Source organism: Excalfactoria chinensis, chromosome 3, assembly GCF_039878825.1.
Source record: "Excalfactoria chinensis isolate bCotChi1 chromosome 3, bCotChi1.hap2, whole genome shotgun sequence".
In the NCBI taxonomy this organism is placed as follows: Eukaryota; Metazoa; Chordata; class Aves; order Galliformes; family Phasianidae; genus Excalfactoria; species Excalfactoria chinensis.
The window spans coordinates 47,434,773-47,451,393 of record NC_092827.1 but is presented as its reverse complement, the minus strand read 5'-3'; the positions used below and the strand labels follow the sequence as shown (position 1 = coordinate 47,451,393).

The following is a 16,621-nucleotide window of genomic DNA, read 5'->3' as shown; positions in this document are numbered from 1 at the left end:
AATAACTACTCATGAAACCATCATGGACATATTGTGAAATTCATGTACTCTATAAAAATATCATTTTTTTTCTATCAAGAATACACTCATATTGGCATAAGAAGCACACTGAGCAGCATGTTAATTAATTTTTTTCATACTCTGTACATATTTTTTTCACAAAGAATAAATGTCTATTGTGGTAGCTGGGGAAATGAAAAGTAAGTTCCTTCATTTTTCCTTTATCTTCATGTTAATTTATGCAAGGGATGATAGTATAATTGCTTCTTGGCTTCAGGAAATATTCCTACACCTTAAATAATTTTCAAGAGAAGACTCTCACAAGCCTATGCTCTTGTGTTTGTGCCCTTTTTTTTTTTTATGTAAATAAAGCTTGCTTTCTTATCCACATTTGTAAAGTATCACAAAAGTAAAAGTAATTCCATGAACTAAATCAGCATCCTAAGCTATGCAGCACAACATGAAGATGACAAATTTTAATTTTTCTGTGTGGATAAAGAGTTAAAAAATAAAAAAGTATTTAATTTAGCTATTCTGGCACTTTTGTATTCTTCCCCATTTAAATGGGGATTCATTTCCTGGAAAAAAAAAAAAAAAAAAGAATTGTAACTTCCTTATTTACCCTGCTGAAATCACAATTTTCTAATTAATAACCTTCATGGAATAAGTAATTGCACTGTTGTAGCTTTTTGTTAAAAAAGCAAAAACTTTATCCTTATTTCTGCATCTTTTCAATTATTTGACAAAATAGAGGCAGATGATGTATAAAAATGAATTGTTTTCTTTTGTAGATGATATTTTAACTGCAATTCTCCATGAAGTCCTGTAATGACAGTTTCAAAGATTCAATTCATTAAAAGAGTTATAAAGGTTTATTATGTGGGTAGGCTTTTCATGGCATTACGTATCCATTCCCAAGTATCATCTATGTTTTGCTGCCACTAAGTTAGATTTTATAAAGAAACACTTCGGCAGAACAGGTGCATGGCTACTGAATCACCATAATAAACTCCTACCAGGATAATGAGCATGATTTCTTGAATTAGTATTTACTGTAGTAAGTATCAGATTTATGTACTAGTTTCAGTTCTATCCTTAACTTCACATTTATTCTCTGAAAAGCAAGCTGTATTTCTACAATGCTGATATTAAACTCCTAAATAAGTGACCAGCTTATCAAATCTAGTACCTATTACAGTAATTCAAGAATTTTCTTCTCAGATTATATACATTATATACATACATACATATATAAACATGCCTATACATGTATGTAAATAGTCAAACTTATCTTCCTTCTTTAGAGACAAAGGAGGAAAAGAAAATGATGGATGTAAGGAGGACTACCACTGAAACTAAGAAGAAAGGTATGATTTGGTAATGTTTCTTATTGATTTCATTCAGCTTTTATTCCCTCCCAGATCAAATCCTGCTGTTTCTGACTAGGTTAGTCGTATGCTTCTGGCTCTGCATTGCTCTTCTTTTATTTCCTTAATCAACATTTGCATGTTACTGCTGCTTCAGTATCTGATGTCTGATGAGTTTAATGACTGATATTCTCTGAACTCTTTTCCTGAAAAATAAAAAAATCACAATTGGTGGCCATATATGGGCTTGTTAGACAATTTAATTGAGACCTTATAAATAACAGTATACAAAGGTACTGCCATATACTGAACTCTGTATATCACTTGGATTACTGTGAACAAATTTTTGGTAGCGAGATTTGTTGATTTTTTATTATTTTTTTTTTTAAACATAATCAAAATCAAAACTTATAGTGACCAAACTGCAAAGCTTTATTATTCATCTGAATAATATTTTGGATTATTCATTCCCAGAAAGCATCTAAAATCCATTAGGAATTTTCTTTGATGGAAAAATATTTATGTCGTTTATTATTTATTAACGATTTCATTGCTACTGGAACTTAAGCTAAAAGGTACTACATTCATGCACTGATGATTTTCGCCTAGCCTTTGATGAATTATTGAGGGTCAAAATCATTCATAGTTGATGCATGCTGATTAATTTTCATTTTCAGCTGATTGCTCTGTGACTAGTCAGGTGCAAGTGCTATAAGGGAATAGTCTGAGTTAAGCTCCCAAATAAGGTAATTTTTTTTTCAGGATGTGCTCACCAGGGTTTGGCTGAATGCATATTTGAGTGTATGATTCAGAGTTATAACTTATCAAATGACTTTCTTTGATTAAATCTTAGAAAAAGAAGGAAAAAAAGAGAAAGCTCAAGAGAAGACAGCCACCCCTGGAATTAAAAAAGCAGGTAAGAAGATGAAGTATGCTTTCTCTGCAACAGACATCTGACTGGTTAGTTTGAGCACTTTTAGTTTTAAATCTTTTTAGATAGCTATGCTCACAATTCGTTATCAATTAAGAATCCAAACTAGAAGTAGATATGTACATCACAGTATATTTTAGCTATGTGTATACTGTATTTACATTACATAAAATATATGTAGCATTTTATGCATATTACATATGTGCATATATATATATATATACAGACTATACACACAATTTTCATTTTTGTGAGATTAGATTTTTTACAAAAACATTAGAAAAAATGTTTTGGACATGAAATCAGTCAAAGAAGAAGCAGTTCAAAAGAGTGCTTGATAGGGAGAAACTGAATGGGGTACACTGAATTTTACATGATTTTTTTCACAAATTCAAATCATTTTAAGTAATAAATAGTAACATCTACATATCAAATCACTGTAGTAGAAAATAGGCAGTTATTTTTCTGAGACTTCCTCCATGCTTCAAATGTATTTTTTTTAAGTACAAAATAAAGTTAGTGAGTGTCCTTGAATTGATCCATGGTGTTTTATGGTATTTAATATTGAAAAATTCGAATTTCAATCAGACTGGAAATTAACATTTGGATCTAAGATAGCTGTAATTTTTCTTTTCAGTTATTTCAATACATTTGAGAGCAGATTCAATGTACAAATGCAAAAATATCTCCAGTAAGGTACACAGCTGTTAAGCTGTCTCATTAAAATCAATTCTCATTAAAATCATGCAGAAATGAAAGGGTCAGTCTAGTGGTTTAGGTAATCTTTTTAATACCTAAAGACACTGGTTCTGCTTGCTACTTTGCCAAATATATTCTACATAATCTCCTCCAGGTCATACAGAACACAAATGAGTCTTTCTGTAGAGTAGAGTAATTCTGGAAAAAGGATGAAATTAAGACTGAAAGATTTAAGGCTGTTGTTGCTACATTCTCAAAGCCTTATGCTACGTTATCTAATTGTTCAGATCTGTTGAACTTTATAAAAATGCAAAATGACACTTATCCCATTGCTTACTAGTACTGTAGATTATATATGCAAATCTGAATGTGCACCTATTTGCCTTTTTGTCATGTATGATCTATGTATGTATGTAACATGTATGTTAATTTATGCTTAATACAAAATAAAAATACAGAAAACAACATTGGATATTATGAAGTACTGTACTGGCAGCCCCATATTTAAGTACAATTTAATCTGCTATGGTAGGAGGAGGCACACTGAGGGAGGGAGCGAAACAAAAGGGAATAGCCTTTCACAAGTTACATATTTAAATATATAAGCACAGACTTAAAAAGAAAATAAGGTGACAATTCAAATGTCTCCCCTAACTGTATCCTACTTCCAAGTTCACATTTCATTCGAGAATACAGAATTTTAAAATATTACATTTTATAACATAGCTGCAGCACAAAGTTATTAATATGTTCATTTTCACAAGCTGTTGCTAAATCCAATGAGTCATCCTACCAATGCTAAAAAGACACAAATTAGACAAACCAAGACTTCTGCACATTTCTCTCCTTTTTATAAGCTCTGTAGGTTGCTAGCCTTTGTGTAAGAGGATGGTAAGCCATAATATATTCTTGCTACACATGTTGCTGTAATTCCTCATTCAGTTTGCTCTTTGAATCCGTGTGTATTTTCTAGCTTTGATTGGCAGTACCTATTGTTATCCCTAAAAGGTTTTAAGCCTGAAATAATTGCTACATTTGATAACAGAATAGTGGTGCATAGCCCAGTTTTGAAAGGAGATGCCTCCGTGTCTGATAGAATTTATGTGCTTTGGGCAGACACAGCGAAAGAACCTTAGAGTGCTTAATCAGCAGCATAAATATCCAGAAGCAAGAGAGCAGAAATGGCTCTCCATATTCTTAACTTTTCCCATTAAAAGGCTACACAGTGGCCACTGTATTAATATCACAGAATCCTTAGTTGGAAAGGTCTCTTACAGGCCATGTGGTCCAACTCCCCTGCAATGAACAGGGACATCCACAGCTAGATCAGGTTGCTCAGAGCCCTGTGCAGACTGAGCTTGACTGTCTCCAGGGATAGGGCATCCATCACCTCTCTGAGCAACCTGTTCTAGTGCCTCACCACCCCCTATTGTAAAAAAATTACTCCTTATATCCAGTCTAAATCTCCCCCCTTTCAGTTGGAAATCATTTCACCTTGTCCTATCAGAAAAGATTCTGCAAAAGAGTCTGTGTCCTTCATTTTTAACCCCTCCCACACACACACTTTAGATACTGAAAGCCTGCTATCAGGTCATCTTGCAGCCTTCTCTTCTCCAGTCTGAACAGCCTTAGCTCCCTCAGCCTGTCCTTGTAGGAAAGGTGCCCCATCCCTTGGACCATTTTTTGTGGTCCTAATAAACTTCCGATGGTTTTCAAGCCACTATGTTACCCCTGAATGTCTCTGGTTTTCTGCCTCATTTTGGTCTCCCCAAACACTGAGGTACACAGAGCTGAGGAGCATGCTGCCTCCTTGCCACCACCTGTTTCCGTCCCTGTGTCAGAAAGCAGTGCTGCTGCCAGGAGCTGCCCTCTTGATGCATACTCCTTCTCCTGCTCCTCACCTCCATGCACAGCCTCTTGGAAGCCTCACTTCTGACCCATTAGTCAAGTGATCTCCTTGGTGCTGTGCACAGACTACACTGTTGGATGCAAACACAAGGAAGAAGTGGGGATTCCTCATAAGCAGTGGGTGATGCAAACCTTTCTAAAATAATGCTCTCAGAGCAGCGCTCCCCTCTCTTCCTCTCCATCTTCTCTTCCTCTAACAATAAATGCTTCATAATTCCCCAGCAAATGCTGAATATTTTTGCTGATTAATGCTTTAGATTAGCCCTTTTGTCCAGGAAACAATTTACTAGAGTTTTTTTCTTGCACTTCATTAGCTGCATCTGTGTAATGTATTTGTTTATTTGCATACCAGTTCACTCCTTCTCAGTGCTTCTCTCCCTCCATTTCTTTCCTCCTGTTGCTGTAGACGAGCAAGAGTCATCTAATGTGAAATGTTCTCAGTCTTTAGTACAAAATGAACTGAATGATTCTTAATTAGCTTTTAAAAATGCACTGTAGATAAAACCACATTAATCCTCTGACCTTCAGCTAGTACAAAAACATTGTGTTAATTGTCCTGAAAAATAGATAATTCCATTGTTACAAACTCAGAGGTCTTGCTTAAACAAACATAATTGTCAGACACAAGGGTCTGCAGTCACACTTTAAAACATTTTAAGAAATTCTATCCAGAGATATTCGGGATAACGAGGAAGCTACATCTCCAAATCCCTGTGATGGGACATGTTGAGCCTGAGCAGAGAGATAATTTTGCCTGGCTCTCCACAGTTGGAAGGATGCTTCAGATCAGTGGGATTCAGCCTCCAGTCTGAAAGAAATAGGAGCCTCTCTTCCAAAACTTTGGTGCTCAGACTCCTGGATAAACTGGGGCTTTTAGAAGAAGCACTAGCCTGGGGTGGAAGTAAACGTGGCCTCTAACTTTTAGTGAAACCCTGAAATGTGACTGAGTATCATTGTGAAGGTGGGAATAGTTGCTCAAAGTATCCTGGTTCATAAATAACAAACAAGAAATGAAGTAAGAGAAAGAGGTGTTTCCCTCTTTCATTCTTGTATTTTGCTTACTATGTGAGCTTGTAAAATGTAATTCTGCTAGTGAGATTAGATCAGACTTTATTTAATGGAAACATTATGTGAAGTTTGGTGTTCTTCAGATACTCACAGTTTGCTTGAAGATTGTCCTCTAATGGACCCAGTAGTCCAGAGCTTTGCTGCTCCTTCTGAAAATTCATGAAGTTCCTGAGAAGCATTTGCCTTTGATTCTTTCTTTCCCATTTTGTTTTGTTCTCACAAGAAATAGCATAGGTAATAAGGGAGCAGATAAAACACAGAAAATGTCACCCTGGATCTTTACACCATTTCCTAACTAAAGCTCTGCTCAGCTGTCACTGATGATCTTACATTCCAGTTACTACTTCATAATTTCAGGTAATAATGGTTGTAAAAATACCTAGATCCTGAGCAGCATTTTCCCGTTATAAATCCTGTAACTCCTTTGCAAAGGTAGTTAGTGCCTTTTCCTTCACTTTCTACAAACATAAATTCAGGTCTAATTATGTCACTCAGGCCAGATTTTCACTGAGTCTGTAATACATATCTTCTGAGCACCAAATCAGCGGTAGCTGGATTAAACACCCCAAATTTCCAGACACCTTTTTTATTTCCAGGTATCAACCACTCTGATGAGTTCTCCTTGACAGAAATAAGACAAGTTAGGGTTGTGTTGTGCAGTTCTACTCACCCACTCACAGTGCTTGTATGATTCCAGTAGTCCAAGGGCTTTCATCTTAGCCCTATAAAGGACTACTGCAATCTCTGTCTAAAAAAGGGAGCTAAGTTGCAGCACTTCCTCATCCAGTGTTGTGGATGCATCTGTGAGGTATGATATGGCATCATATGTTTCACAGTGTTAGGAGAGGAGGGAACTGGTGATGTCTCACTTACATACTAAGTAAATCTTTGCCCCCTGAACAGAAAAAGTTGCAATGGAGCTAAAGATACAGACACAAAGATACAGAGTCACTATAACAGTCAGGGAAATTCACTCTGCTTTTATGAGAAAATAAACTAAAAGTCGATCTCAGATATAAAAATTGAAAACAATTCCTTGTAACTGCCAAACAACCAGGATAGCTAGGTCACTCCTGCTATTCTGTCATTCAGTGAGATCATGTAGCTGAGGGTGAAGTCTATGTTCAGTCAATGTTGCAGTACAGAGTAGGCAGACCAAAGTGGAGATAATCAGCCATGAAAAAATACAAACTCTCAGCTCTCAGGGATTTTTTGCATGGATTGACTGCAGTTGTATTGCCATCAGTTGTGTTTGCTTTGTTTTAAATACCAGTCTTAGCAAGCAAGAAAGAAGAAATAGAAAAGGCATTTAATTTTGTAACTTTCTTTGTTAAACTTTACCCTTTCAGATTTGATATAAATAGTTCTATTATAAGAAAAGAGCTAGCGACATCTGGTGGACAATTCTCTTTTTATTTTATACTGTCTGCATGTTTTTTATTGCTTGATTTCAAATATGGATATATTAAAAAGTCGTTGATAAAATGATGTACGTCTTATTTATTCCATCTAGCTCCTTATCTTATTGCTGTAATCTCTGGAAAGGCCTTACAGTGTCATTCAGGTTTTACACCATTCTCAGAAGTACTATTTTAGAGGACCATTACTTCCAGACCTATTAAAATATTACTTATAACAATTTTGTAGTTCACATACCCAGTCATTTAGAGGATTTGATGCACAGCACAATACCTGAAGTGCTTTGAGTGAATCCATCTGCAGTGGATGTAATGCTTTTGTCTTGGAATCAGATGTTGATCTCATACTTGCTGTGCTTGCACAGATCCATAGGAATACATCTTTGTTGTGTCTTGAGCAGGGTTGGAAACTCCCCACTCTGCCCTGCTCGCTTCTAGCTGCATGTTTAGCTTAAGTGTTGACAGCTTTCAGTATGCTCTCACCAGCATGGACACTGCCATGCGTTTCATGTTGCCTAATGAGAAAGATGTCACATGATAGATGCCAGCAGACGGAGGGGTGGGGTGGGGTTGTGCTTTCAGAACCCCAGTTTTAGATCTGCAAGGGTAAGTGGGATGTAGCAGCTGTCTCAGTTTAGGCTGCTACCAAAGGCAGATTCGAGGTGTGAAGTCAGAGCAAGATAACCCAAGCTAGTTTGGAAGTGATTGGTCATGAACAGAAAATAAAACAGGTTTATTCACAGTTTCTTCTATCTAACTGGGAAAGTAGGAGAAAAAGGAAAAACCGGAGTGGTGTAAAACTGAGGTACATTTCTAGGTACTGCCCAGGTCTATTTTTACAGCAGTTGTTCTAACATGTAGAGAGAAGGATTTTGTGTGATTCATTGTAAACTTTTTTTATTTTTATTTTTTAGTTTTTATTTATTAATGAAAAAGGACACAGTGGCAGGCTGACTATAGCCAGTACCTAAGCACCCAGATTCTCACTTGCCCACTTCCCCACCCCACAATGAGACAGGGGAGACAACAGGAAAAGATCAGTGAGAAAATGCATAGGTCAAGATAGAGACTTATTAAGAAGTTAAAGAAAAAGAAATAAAATGAAAGATTTTGAGGCAGCCATACAACACCTTCCAGTGAGCTGATCACTGCCCAACCAGACTTTGAGCAATGAGCACACTGTAAGAAGAGCTTTCTATCTTTTATTCCTCTACCTCAACCTTTCTTGCCTGAGCATGTTTTCATATGGTGTGGAATATTGACTTAACTTGAGTCAGGCTGTGTCCTTCCCAGATTTTTCATAACTTGATGCAGAGAGGCAGAAAAGGGAAGAAAAAAAGAAAAAAAAAAAAAAAAAAAAAAAAAAAGCATTGCAGCAGAGAAAGTCTTGATGTCTTGATGCGTTGCAACCACTGCTCAGTAATAGCAAAGACATTGGTGCGCTACCAAGACTGTTGTAGCCACAAGTCTAAAACATACCACCATGGGAGGCTACTGTGAAGAAAACTGACTCCATTTCAGCTAGACCTAGAACAGGTATCTGTAATTCATATTCATTTGCATCTAGGTTTGAAAAGACTGGGAGAAAATAAATGAAAAATTAAGTATCAGAAATAATACACAACAAGTTGTCTAGTGATTCCTCATGCTGATAAAATAAATCTGTAACGGTAAAAATTAAGGGAGAACAGTGAGAAAATGTTCAAATCAAATTTAGGAACAAATCATTTTAAATCACACACACAAACCTTAGAACTATGTGTGGTCTTTCCTTCGGTTATTACTGAAGCTTTCCTGACAGCTTTTGCTCTTAACTCACTCATCCATATATAGGTCTCTGTGTGGGACACAGCTCGCCTTGCTGTGTGTTTGTACAAAGACCAGCAAAGACACTGGCTACAGTCTCAGCCCTTCAATATGGTATTACTATTATATGAATCAATGCTTATACACCAGAGCCTACAAAAAATTCTACTTTTCCCAGCTGGTTCACTGGAGCTTTAGGTTTCAGCCCTTGCACAACATGCTGATTCATTCCTGACTAATTTGTTCATGACACAATTATGCTTCTCAAGCCCATCCTGCTTCTTTCTTCCTCCTCCTCTTCTGGTTCCTATTCATAGCTCACCTGCTGTTTCCTGACATTTTTTCATTGTAGATGTTCCTCTTTTCAGACACAAACTAAGCATGCAGCCTTCAGCTATGGTTGCATTTTCTAACACACAGAAATGCTGGATTAGGATTCCTGCATAACCATCACGAGCAGGTGATGTTATTCACTCTTCTTTGCCTGACAGGCTGTATTTCCATCTCATGATTTTGCTAACAATTTCCTATTTGTGGGGCTCTGTACAAAAAAAAATAACAGAAAGTAGAGATGGAAATGACCTGTGGGGTCATCTAATCCTTCCTCTTGGTAATGCAGGATAATTTCTTGCAGAATATCTTCAAGTGCTTTATCCAGTTCGGTTTGTAGCCAGACCTCCATAGTTCTCACAGATTATTCTACAACCTAATAGATCTCTCACAGTTAAGAAGTGTTTCATTCTAGTCTGCCTAAATTTTCACTTGCTTAATTTTATCCCATTACTCAGAGTTATATTCTCTCATGACACCCAAATATAGTCTCTCTAACCTCAGGGCTCAATTCCTTAACGCCTCGTGCATTATATTACCATTTACACTTACATCTGCAGAATATCTTTAAAACTGACAAGGTAAACGGCAAGCCGAGGTTGTGGGTTTTTTTTTTTGCTTGTTTGATTGGCTTTTGGTTTTTGTCTTTTTGTTTTTGTTTTTTGGTTACTTTTTCTTTGCTACAATTGTGAATTTTCAGTATTCACCTGTGAACCTTGCAACAGGGAACAACGGCCATGGCCACATGTCACCTGTGTGGAAGGCACTAGAGAGACTGGATGTAAATGTGGTGTCTGAACTGGACAGAAAATAGAAAAATATCACTAAAGTGATTTATAAATTAAGGATATTCATCATAGAGGGAGGTATTTTTATATTTTAAAAGGGATGACTTACTATGTGTACTAAGAACTCGCAGAGAAAAGAGATTCCTCCTGCAGCAGCTGCTTTAGACTTGTAGAAAATTTTAAACAAAGTATGAATAACTGGAAGCTGAAGCTGAATGGCTCCAGACTGAAATGAGGTACATGTTCTCTACACTATGAGTGATAAACTAGCACAGCTTTGCTTTCCTTGATTTCCATAGAAGAGGACTGAGTAGAAGAGGATTGTTTACCTAGTAGAAGATAGGCATCCACTGAAAAAGTAACTACCTGAAATACAGGAGTCTCAGCAACAAAATGTCAGATTAGATAATGTGATGTCTTATTCTAGCCCTGAGCATTATACATGTACAGTCTCAGAGATACACATGACAAGCCAACAGAGAATCCAGTGGAGAGTCAGTGAAGAAATGCAGTTGGAGACACATCTTGCAAGTTCCCTGGAAGAATGGGAATTCCCTTCTACCTTATTTTGCAAGATGAAGCACATAATTCATAGAAATTTATTAAATATTCACTTTTTCATTAAAAATTAGAGTCTTCTTTTTTAATTGATATTTCCAGAAAACATCAAGAGACAAAAATAACTACTTAGTGAAAATCAAATTATATCTCTCAAGACAGAAGAACAAAAGTAAGAGCATAGTGTGGGGCAGTACAAACAAAGCAGAAAAGCAATTGCCATGGTCTCTGTATGACTAGATGCTAAGGGAGTCTGTTCCTGAAAAAAGACAAAAGGTAGTTCAAGAGATGTCCTGTATATCCTAACGTGAAAGTCTCAAAGCCCTCAGTGGACTCTGAATCCTAAGCTCCATCTTCAGCAATGACTGACAACATGATTTCAAAGATCTTTAGGTGCCTAAAGATGCAGTGTGGCCCATAGTGGGATTTACAAACACATCAAAGTAGGCCAGGCACATAACTCCCATTGATTTTCTGTGAGAACTGAGCTCCTAAAAACCTCCACCACTTCTGAAAAAAGTACAGAGGAGGCAAGGTCACTGTGGTGGTTCTGAAAATATTACATGTTATTACCTATTGAAAGAGTGAGAATAGTAATACTTATGTTATTTATTCTAAGACCAACTACTTACACCCTTTAAGTCAAGTATTCAAGAACTCTAAGTGAAGTGAAATACAGAGACAAAGAGGTAGAAACAAGTTTTTGTTTTACCTTTCCCTTGTTTCTCCTTCACCTTAAAGTAACAACTGGCTCAACATAATTGATTTTCCATTGCAATTGACTGTGGATGAATGATTTCAAATTAAGAGGGGAGATTTAGACTAGATATAGGGAAGAAATTTTTTAAGAGTGGTGAGACACTGAATGGTGAGACTAGGGCAGTTCCCCAGAGAGGTGGTGAATGCCTCATCCCCAGACATACTCAAGGTCAGGCTGGACAGGATTCTGAGCAACATGATCTAGCTGTAGGTGGCCCTGTTCGCTGCATGGGAGTTGGACTAGGTGACCTTTAAGGGTCCTTCCAACTCAGATTATTCTTTTCCATTCTGTGATTCTAAATGAGCTGTTCTGCCCAAGAAATATTAGCAGCAGATGAATAAATTTTAAGCACCTTTCAGTGGTTCAGCTTTTACTAACACCCATGAGTTAAGTGCTTTCAAAGCTATGCTGAATATTGTTCGTTCTTTTCCATCTTTGACTGCAAATTAACAAAGAAGGATAAAGGAAAATGGTGGTAATATCTTGCTGGCAAAGAAGTAGAAATGTGAGACTTTCAGTAAATAAAGACAAAGGGGAGGAAGTTTGCATTTAAACTACAAACATTTTGATGAGTTAACAAGATGAGTTAACATTCTTTGAGTAAAGCAGATACATCATTTTAGCATCTGACGACTATCTTATTTTCAGTGTCATTGTAAAGAAGGTTTTGGAGAAAGACAATATTAGAAATCTAGATAATAGAATAAATATCAAATTTGAGGTGATACTTATTCAATCTAAATACCACACAGGTAATCAAACAATCATTTTGCCTTTGGAGTTTCAAACAAGTACCTGTGTTGTGCAAGGGGGGCATAGTTTTAATTAAAGAATATAATTTATAGCATCTACTCTGTTTATGTTATTCTGGAGATAAATGTAATGCTTATTTTTCTAGTCACATTCAGAGATAACAGGATTAGAATATGCCTATGTCTCAAACAACAAAAAGTTAATCTTTTAAATGTAGGGAAACAGATCTGTTCCCTTAAAATAAAGTGCACATCTGAGTCAGCACACCTGATGTTTAAGATTATTGTTATATGTGAAACATCCATGCACAGACACATTATCAGGTGGTGATGACATACCTACATACCGCTATCAATTTTCTGTTGATGTTCAAAGGAAAAATTGAAGGCTTCATGGACATCTAAATAAAGTTGGTGGAAATCTTTGATGTTTTGGATAAGGCAGATTTTTTTTCTTCTCATTCACTTCAATTGTTAAATGAAAAATTGTATTCTTCTGACCATGAAATTAAGACCTAATTTATTCACTAGGTTTCAACTAATAGATATTTTTATAAAGTCTTCCATGACATTTTTTGAAGTGTGATTCCATCCCTTGGATGCATTTCTCTTAGGAAAGTTCATAGACCAACAATATCCATGATTTATAATATGTCATCTTTTGTGCTTTACTCCTAGTTAAGGTTGTTTAACCTTTCATTAAATGTTCACAATGGCCTTGCTTGTTCTCATCACCTGTTTTTCAAGAAGTAGAGACAAATTTGTGCTTTTGCCATATGTCACTTTGAGAGACTAAGTCAGATGAAGTATTATTGAATGATTTGTATAATAGACACGGCAGATGCTCTTAAGTGGTAGAGCTATACATAGCTTGGGTGATAAATGAATTGATTTTTAGATTGATTGCCGTAGATTTTTCACGAGGTTGCTTTCTCATAGATTTTGCTTCACTTACAAGAGTGTGACCAGCGTAGTGTGACACCTATAAAGATGAACGTATGGACATTACATTATTCAAGATTTCCCTATCCTCAGCTTCAGGGTGCTGACTGTATCCATGTTCAGAAGTAAAATACATCTATGTCCTATGTCTACAGATGCTATCTCAGCAGTCCTTTATCCAGCAGAATGGAAGAAACTGAAATGTGTTAACAAGTAAAGATGCTTCAGAAGAAGGCATAGCATGGATACACTTAACAAAGCCTATTATGACTAAAAATACCCTTTTGTGAATAGTTAATGAAGTAGGGGTGCAGGTCTTTCTTAAGAAAGGTGCAGAGAGAGTATATTTGCCATCTTTTTTCAAGAAAAGCTAAAAATTCTGAAGAAAATTTTCAGCTGTTACATTTCCACTAATTCAAATGTCAGTTTATTCCAGGAAAAGACCTGATTCTGAAATTTTAGGAATTAATGCTGTTGCTTGCATATGCTACAGAAAAACCATTACTTTTTCCCTAAATGACTGCAGCATGTGTAATTAAGTGCACTTACAGCTTCCTGTGTACGGATGACTGCTTTCATATCGTGCTCTATAGTTTTGCTTTTTTAAATCATTCCTGATGAATTCAGAAGGCAATAGAACATGTCTGCACCTGCTTTGCAGTGGGGGAAACAGAATCCATTCCAGCAATTATAAAGTAGAAAGGAGAAATCAGTAATTAGTGGAACCATGAGTCACTTGCACAGTGGAAGTCGGCTGTTCCTAAAGTGCAGAATGTTTCTTACTACATATGCAGCTGAATGACTTGTTTGCTTATGCCTCTCTCTACACTTTTTTGAGTCTTTGAAATAATTTTTTTCAAAAAATAATCAATCTTGAGGAATTTCTTTGAGGTGAAATTTATTATTAGGACTCCTTTGTCACACATGATAGTACAAGGATACAGGTATCCAACTACTCTGAATTATATTTTAAACTTTTTTATTTTTTAAATTACTGTTTAGCTTTGTTTAGATAATAAGTCAGTAATGATAAAAGATCAAAATTCTGTTTATAAATAATTTATCCATTATCTTCTAGGTTTTCTGATACCTTCCAGGTTTCAACTGCTGGCATTACTTAAAATAAATGGATAATATCTTAACATTCTTTTCTCAAGGAAATATGTTTCTCATATAGAGAAAAGGAGATTAAATATTTGATGATTCATTAAAATGTGCCTAAAAGTAATTTATTTTATGTTAAGTAAGTATTTTTCTAAAATACCGAAGACACAAATTTTAAAAATTTAAAATGACCCCTTCCACAACAATCTGTGAAATAAATATTAATGATCTGTCAGAATTTTAAAGAATTGCTATCACCAGGAATGTTTATGAGCTGCTTTTTCATAAACCTAAATTCTTCAAACCCTTTTTTATCCTGTTTTTTGTTGTTGTTGTTTTTTTCCCCCCATTACCATTCTTATAATCTAGTTCCATGCAACTTCAGAGACCTTGAATTTACCTGAAAGTAGCTCCATTTCCTCTCAGTTCTGCCTGGAAACAGTAATGTTTTCTGCACTTCTCCTTCTCTTGGTGTCCTGTCTGGAGAGGTTTAAACACAAAACCCGCAGCATGAGACTTACCAATCTCCCCTTGTAACATCTTCTGAACATTAACTCTGCAGAAGGGGTAGCTATTAGGTCTACTACTACTATGATTCTATAACTCTATTCTATGATTACTCAGATACTTTTTTTGTATTTAGGAAGAGGTCAATGAGACTACAAAGATGATAGAATTTTTCACACTTAACAAAAATGTTTTGAAGAGTTAAGGAGAATCTTTTTCAGTAATTGTCATGCAACATATGTTGGTATCTTGCCCAGTGATTAAAGCAGGGAACAAAACCAAATTCTAGTACAAATAAAGACTCTTCCACATGGGTGAAGTATTGGTATTTCTGAACAGTTATTTTATGCCAATATCGAATTTTAGGATTTCAGAAAAGAATGTTGACAAAAGAATCCTAGCAAGTGCAATTTAGATAGATCGTTTGTAGCTATTGATCCACTGAAAAGAAGAAACAATACTATTTTAATTCTCTGTGATATGAAATTTTGAAAGATGTTATCATAAAACATGCACTTTAAAACAGAAAGTTCAGGCAATCTGAAAAATTGCTACTATATCAGGGATCTGTTTTTTCAGAAGTGATCAAAATTAAAATAAAAATTAATACACCCCAAAACTGTGAGGTGTGGTTAAGATGATAGTGACTTTGTTAACACTATAAAATTTGAGTTAAAATATCAACAAATATATATAAAATAGAATTCAGCAGAGTTAACAATTTTAAGAGGAAGGTCAGAAGTAAACAATTTTCAGTGTCGGACTTGTACTTAAAATTTATACTATTCTGTATGAAACAAACAAACAAACAACAACAACAATTTATGACTTCCAGTAAATTAGAAAGAAAAATAAATGCTTGACCATAGTACATCTCAATGTATTTGAGGACTTTAAAATGCTGCTTTGAACTACTATATGTTCATTCTTAACTTCATGATACTCAGCCATCTAGGGCGTCTTTCTCTTAAATCACATTAACTGCAAATCTTTCTACATAATAAGTTGTTTTTGAATTCTGGTACATCTGCTAGCTTGAGAGCAGGCTGTACTGAGACTGGTCTCTAAGAGACTTTAATTATGTATATCATTCACATGATGAGAATTCTCAATGATGAAATGCCACCTGCTAACATTATTTCCTCTTCTGAGCTTTACTCCAAAGGGAGTGCTAACTGTCACATTTTGAAGGTGTACTATCTTAAAACTCTTCTATTGTATTGCATCTGTGAAACAAGAACCAGAATTCTAATGTGTGCTCTTAGTTGTATTTTGGTCAGTAAGACCAGAAGCTTTTTACTGTGGATATCCAGCACTTTGGAAAATACCATTTTGTCAAGATGATTATCCCCAGTTCTTGAGATTTATACACTCATTTTCCTATTCGTTTTCTTATCCTATTTTTAATTCCAAACCTAATTGAATACCTAAGTCAAAACAAATGGTATAAAACAAGCAAGTTTCTGTAGGACTTACTAGAAACTTTTGAGTCAGTCAGTGATGCCATGGTCATATTTTATAAGGCATTTTCATTATAAAATTCTTCTGTGGATATGGGTAGCCTGTTAGCCAACAAGGGTTGTTTGATTAAATCCATTTTATTATGTGATCATCAGCTAAAATGTAGATAAGATAGCTGATCACTGACAGGTGAGGTGTAGGATGAGAGTTTCTCATTCGGTT

The 16,621-nt window shown here is 35.7% G+C and overlaps 1 protein-coding gene across 1 annotated transcript in view; it reads left to right on the top strand.

Moving 5' to 3' along the window:
- Nucleotides 1-16,621, top strand: part of TRDN (triadin) — a 169,463-nt gene that overhangs the window by 73,423 nt on the left and 79,419 nt on the right. Inside the window, exons 13-14 of the mRNA XM_072332199.1 lie at nt 1,305-1,367; nt 2,221-2,283. Of these exons, the coding sequence (XP_072188300.1) occupies nt 1,305-1,367; nt 2,221-2,283 (126 nt within the window). The remainder of the gene's footprint in view (nt 1-1,304; nt 1,368-2,220; nt 2,284-16,621) is intronic.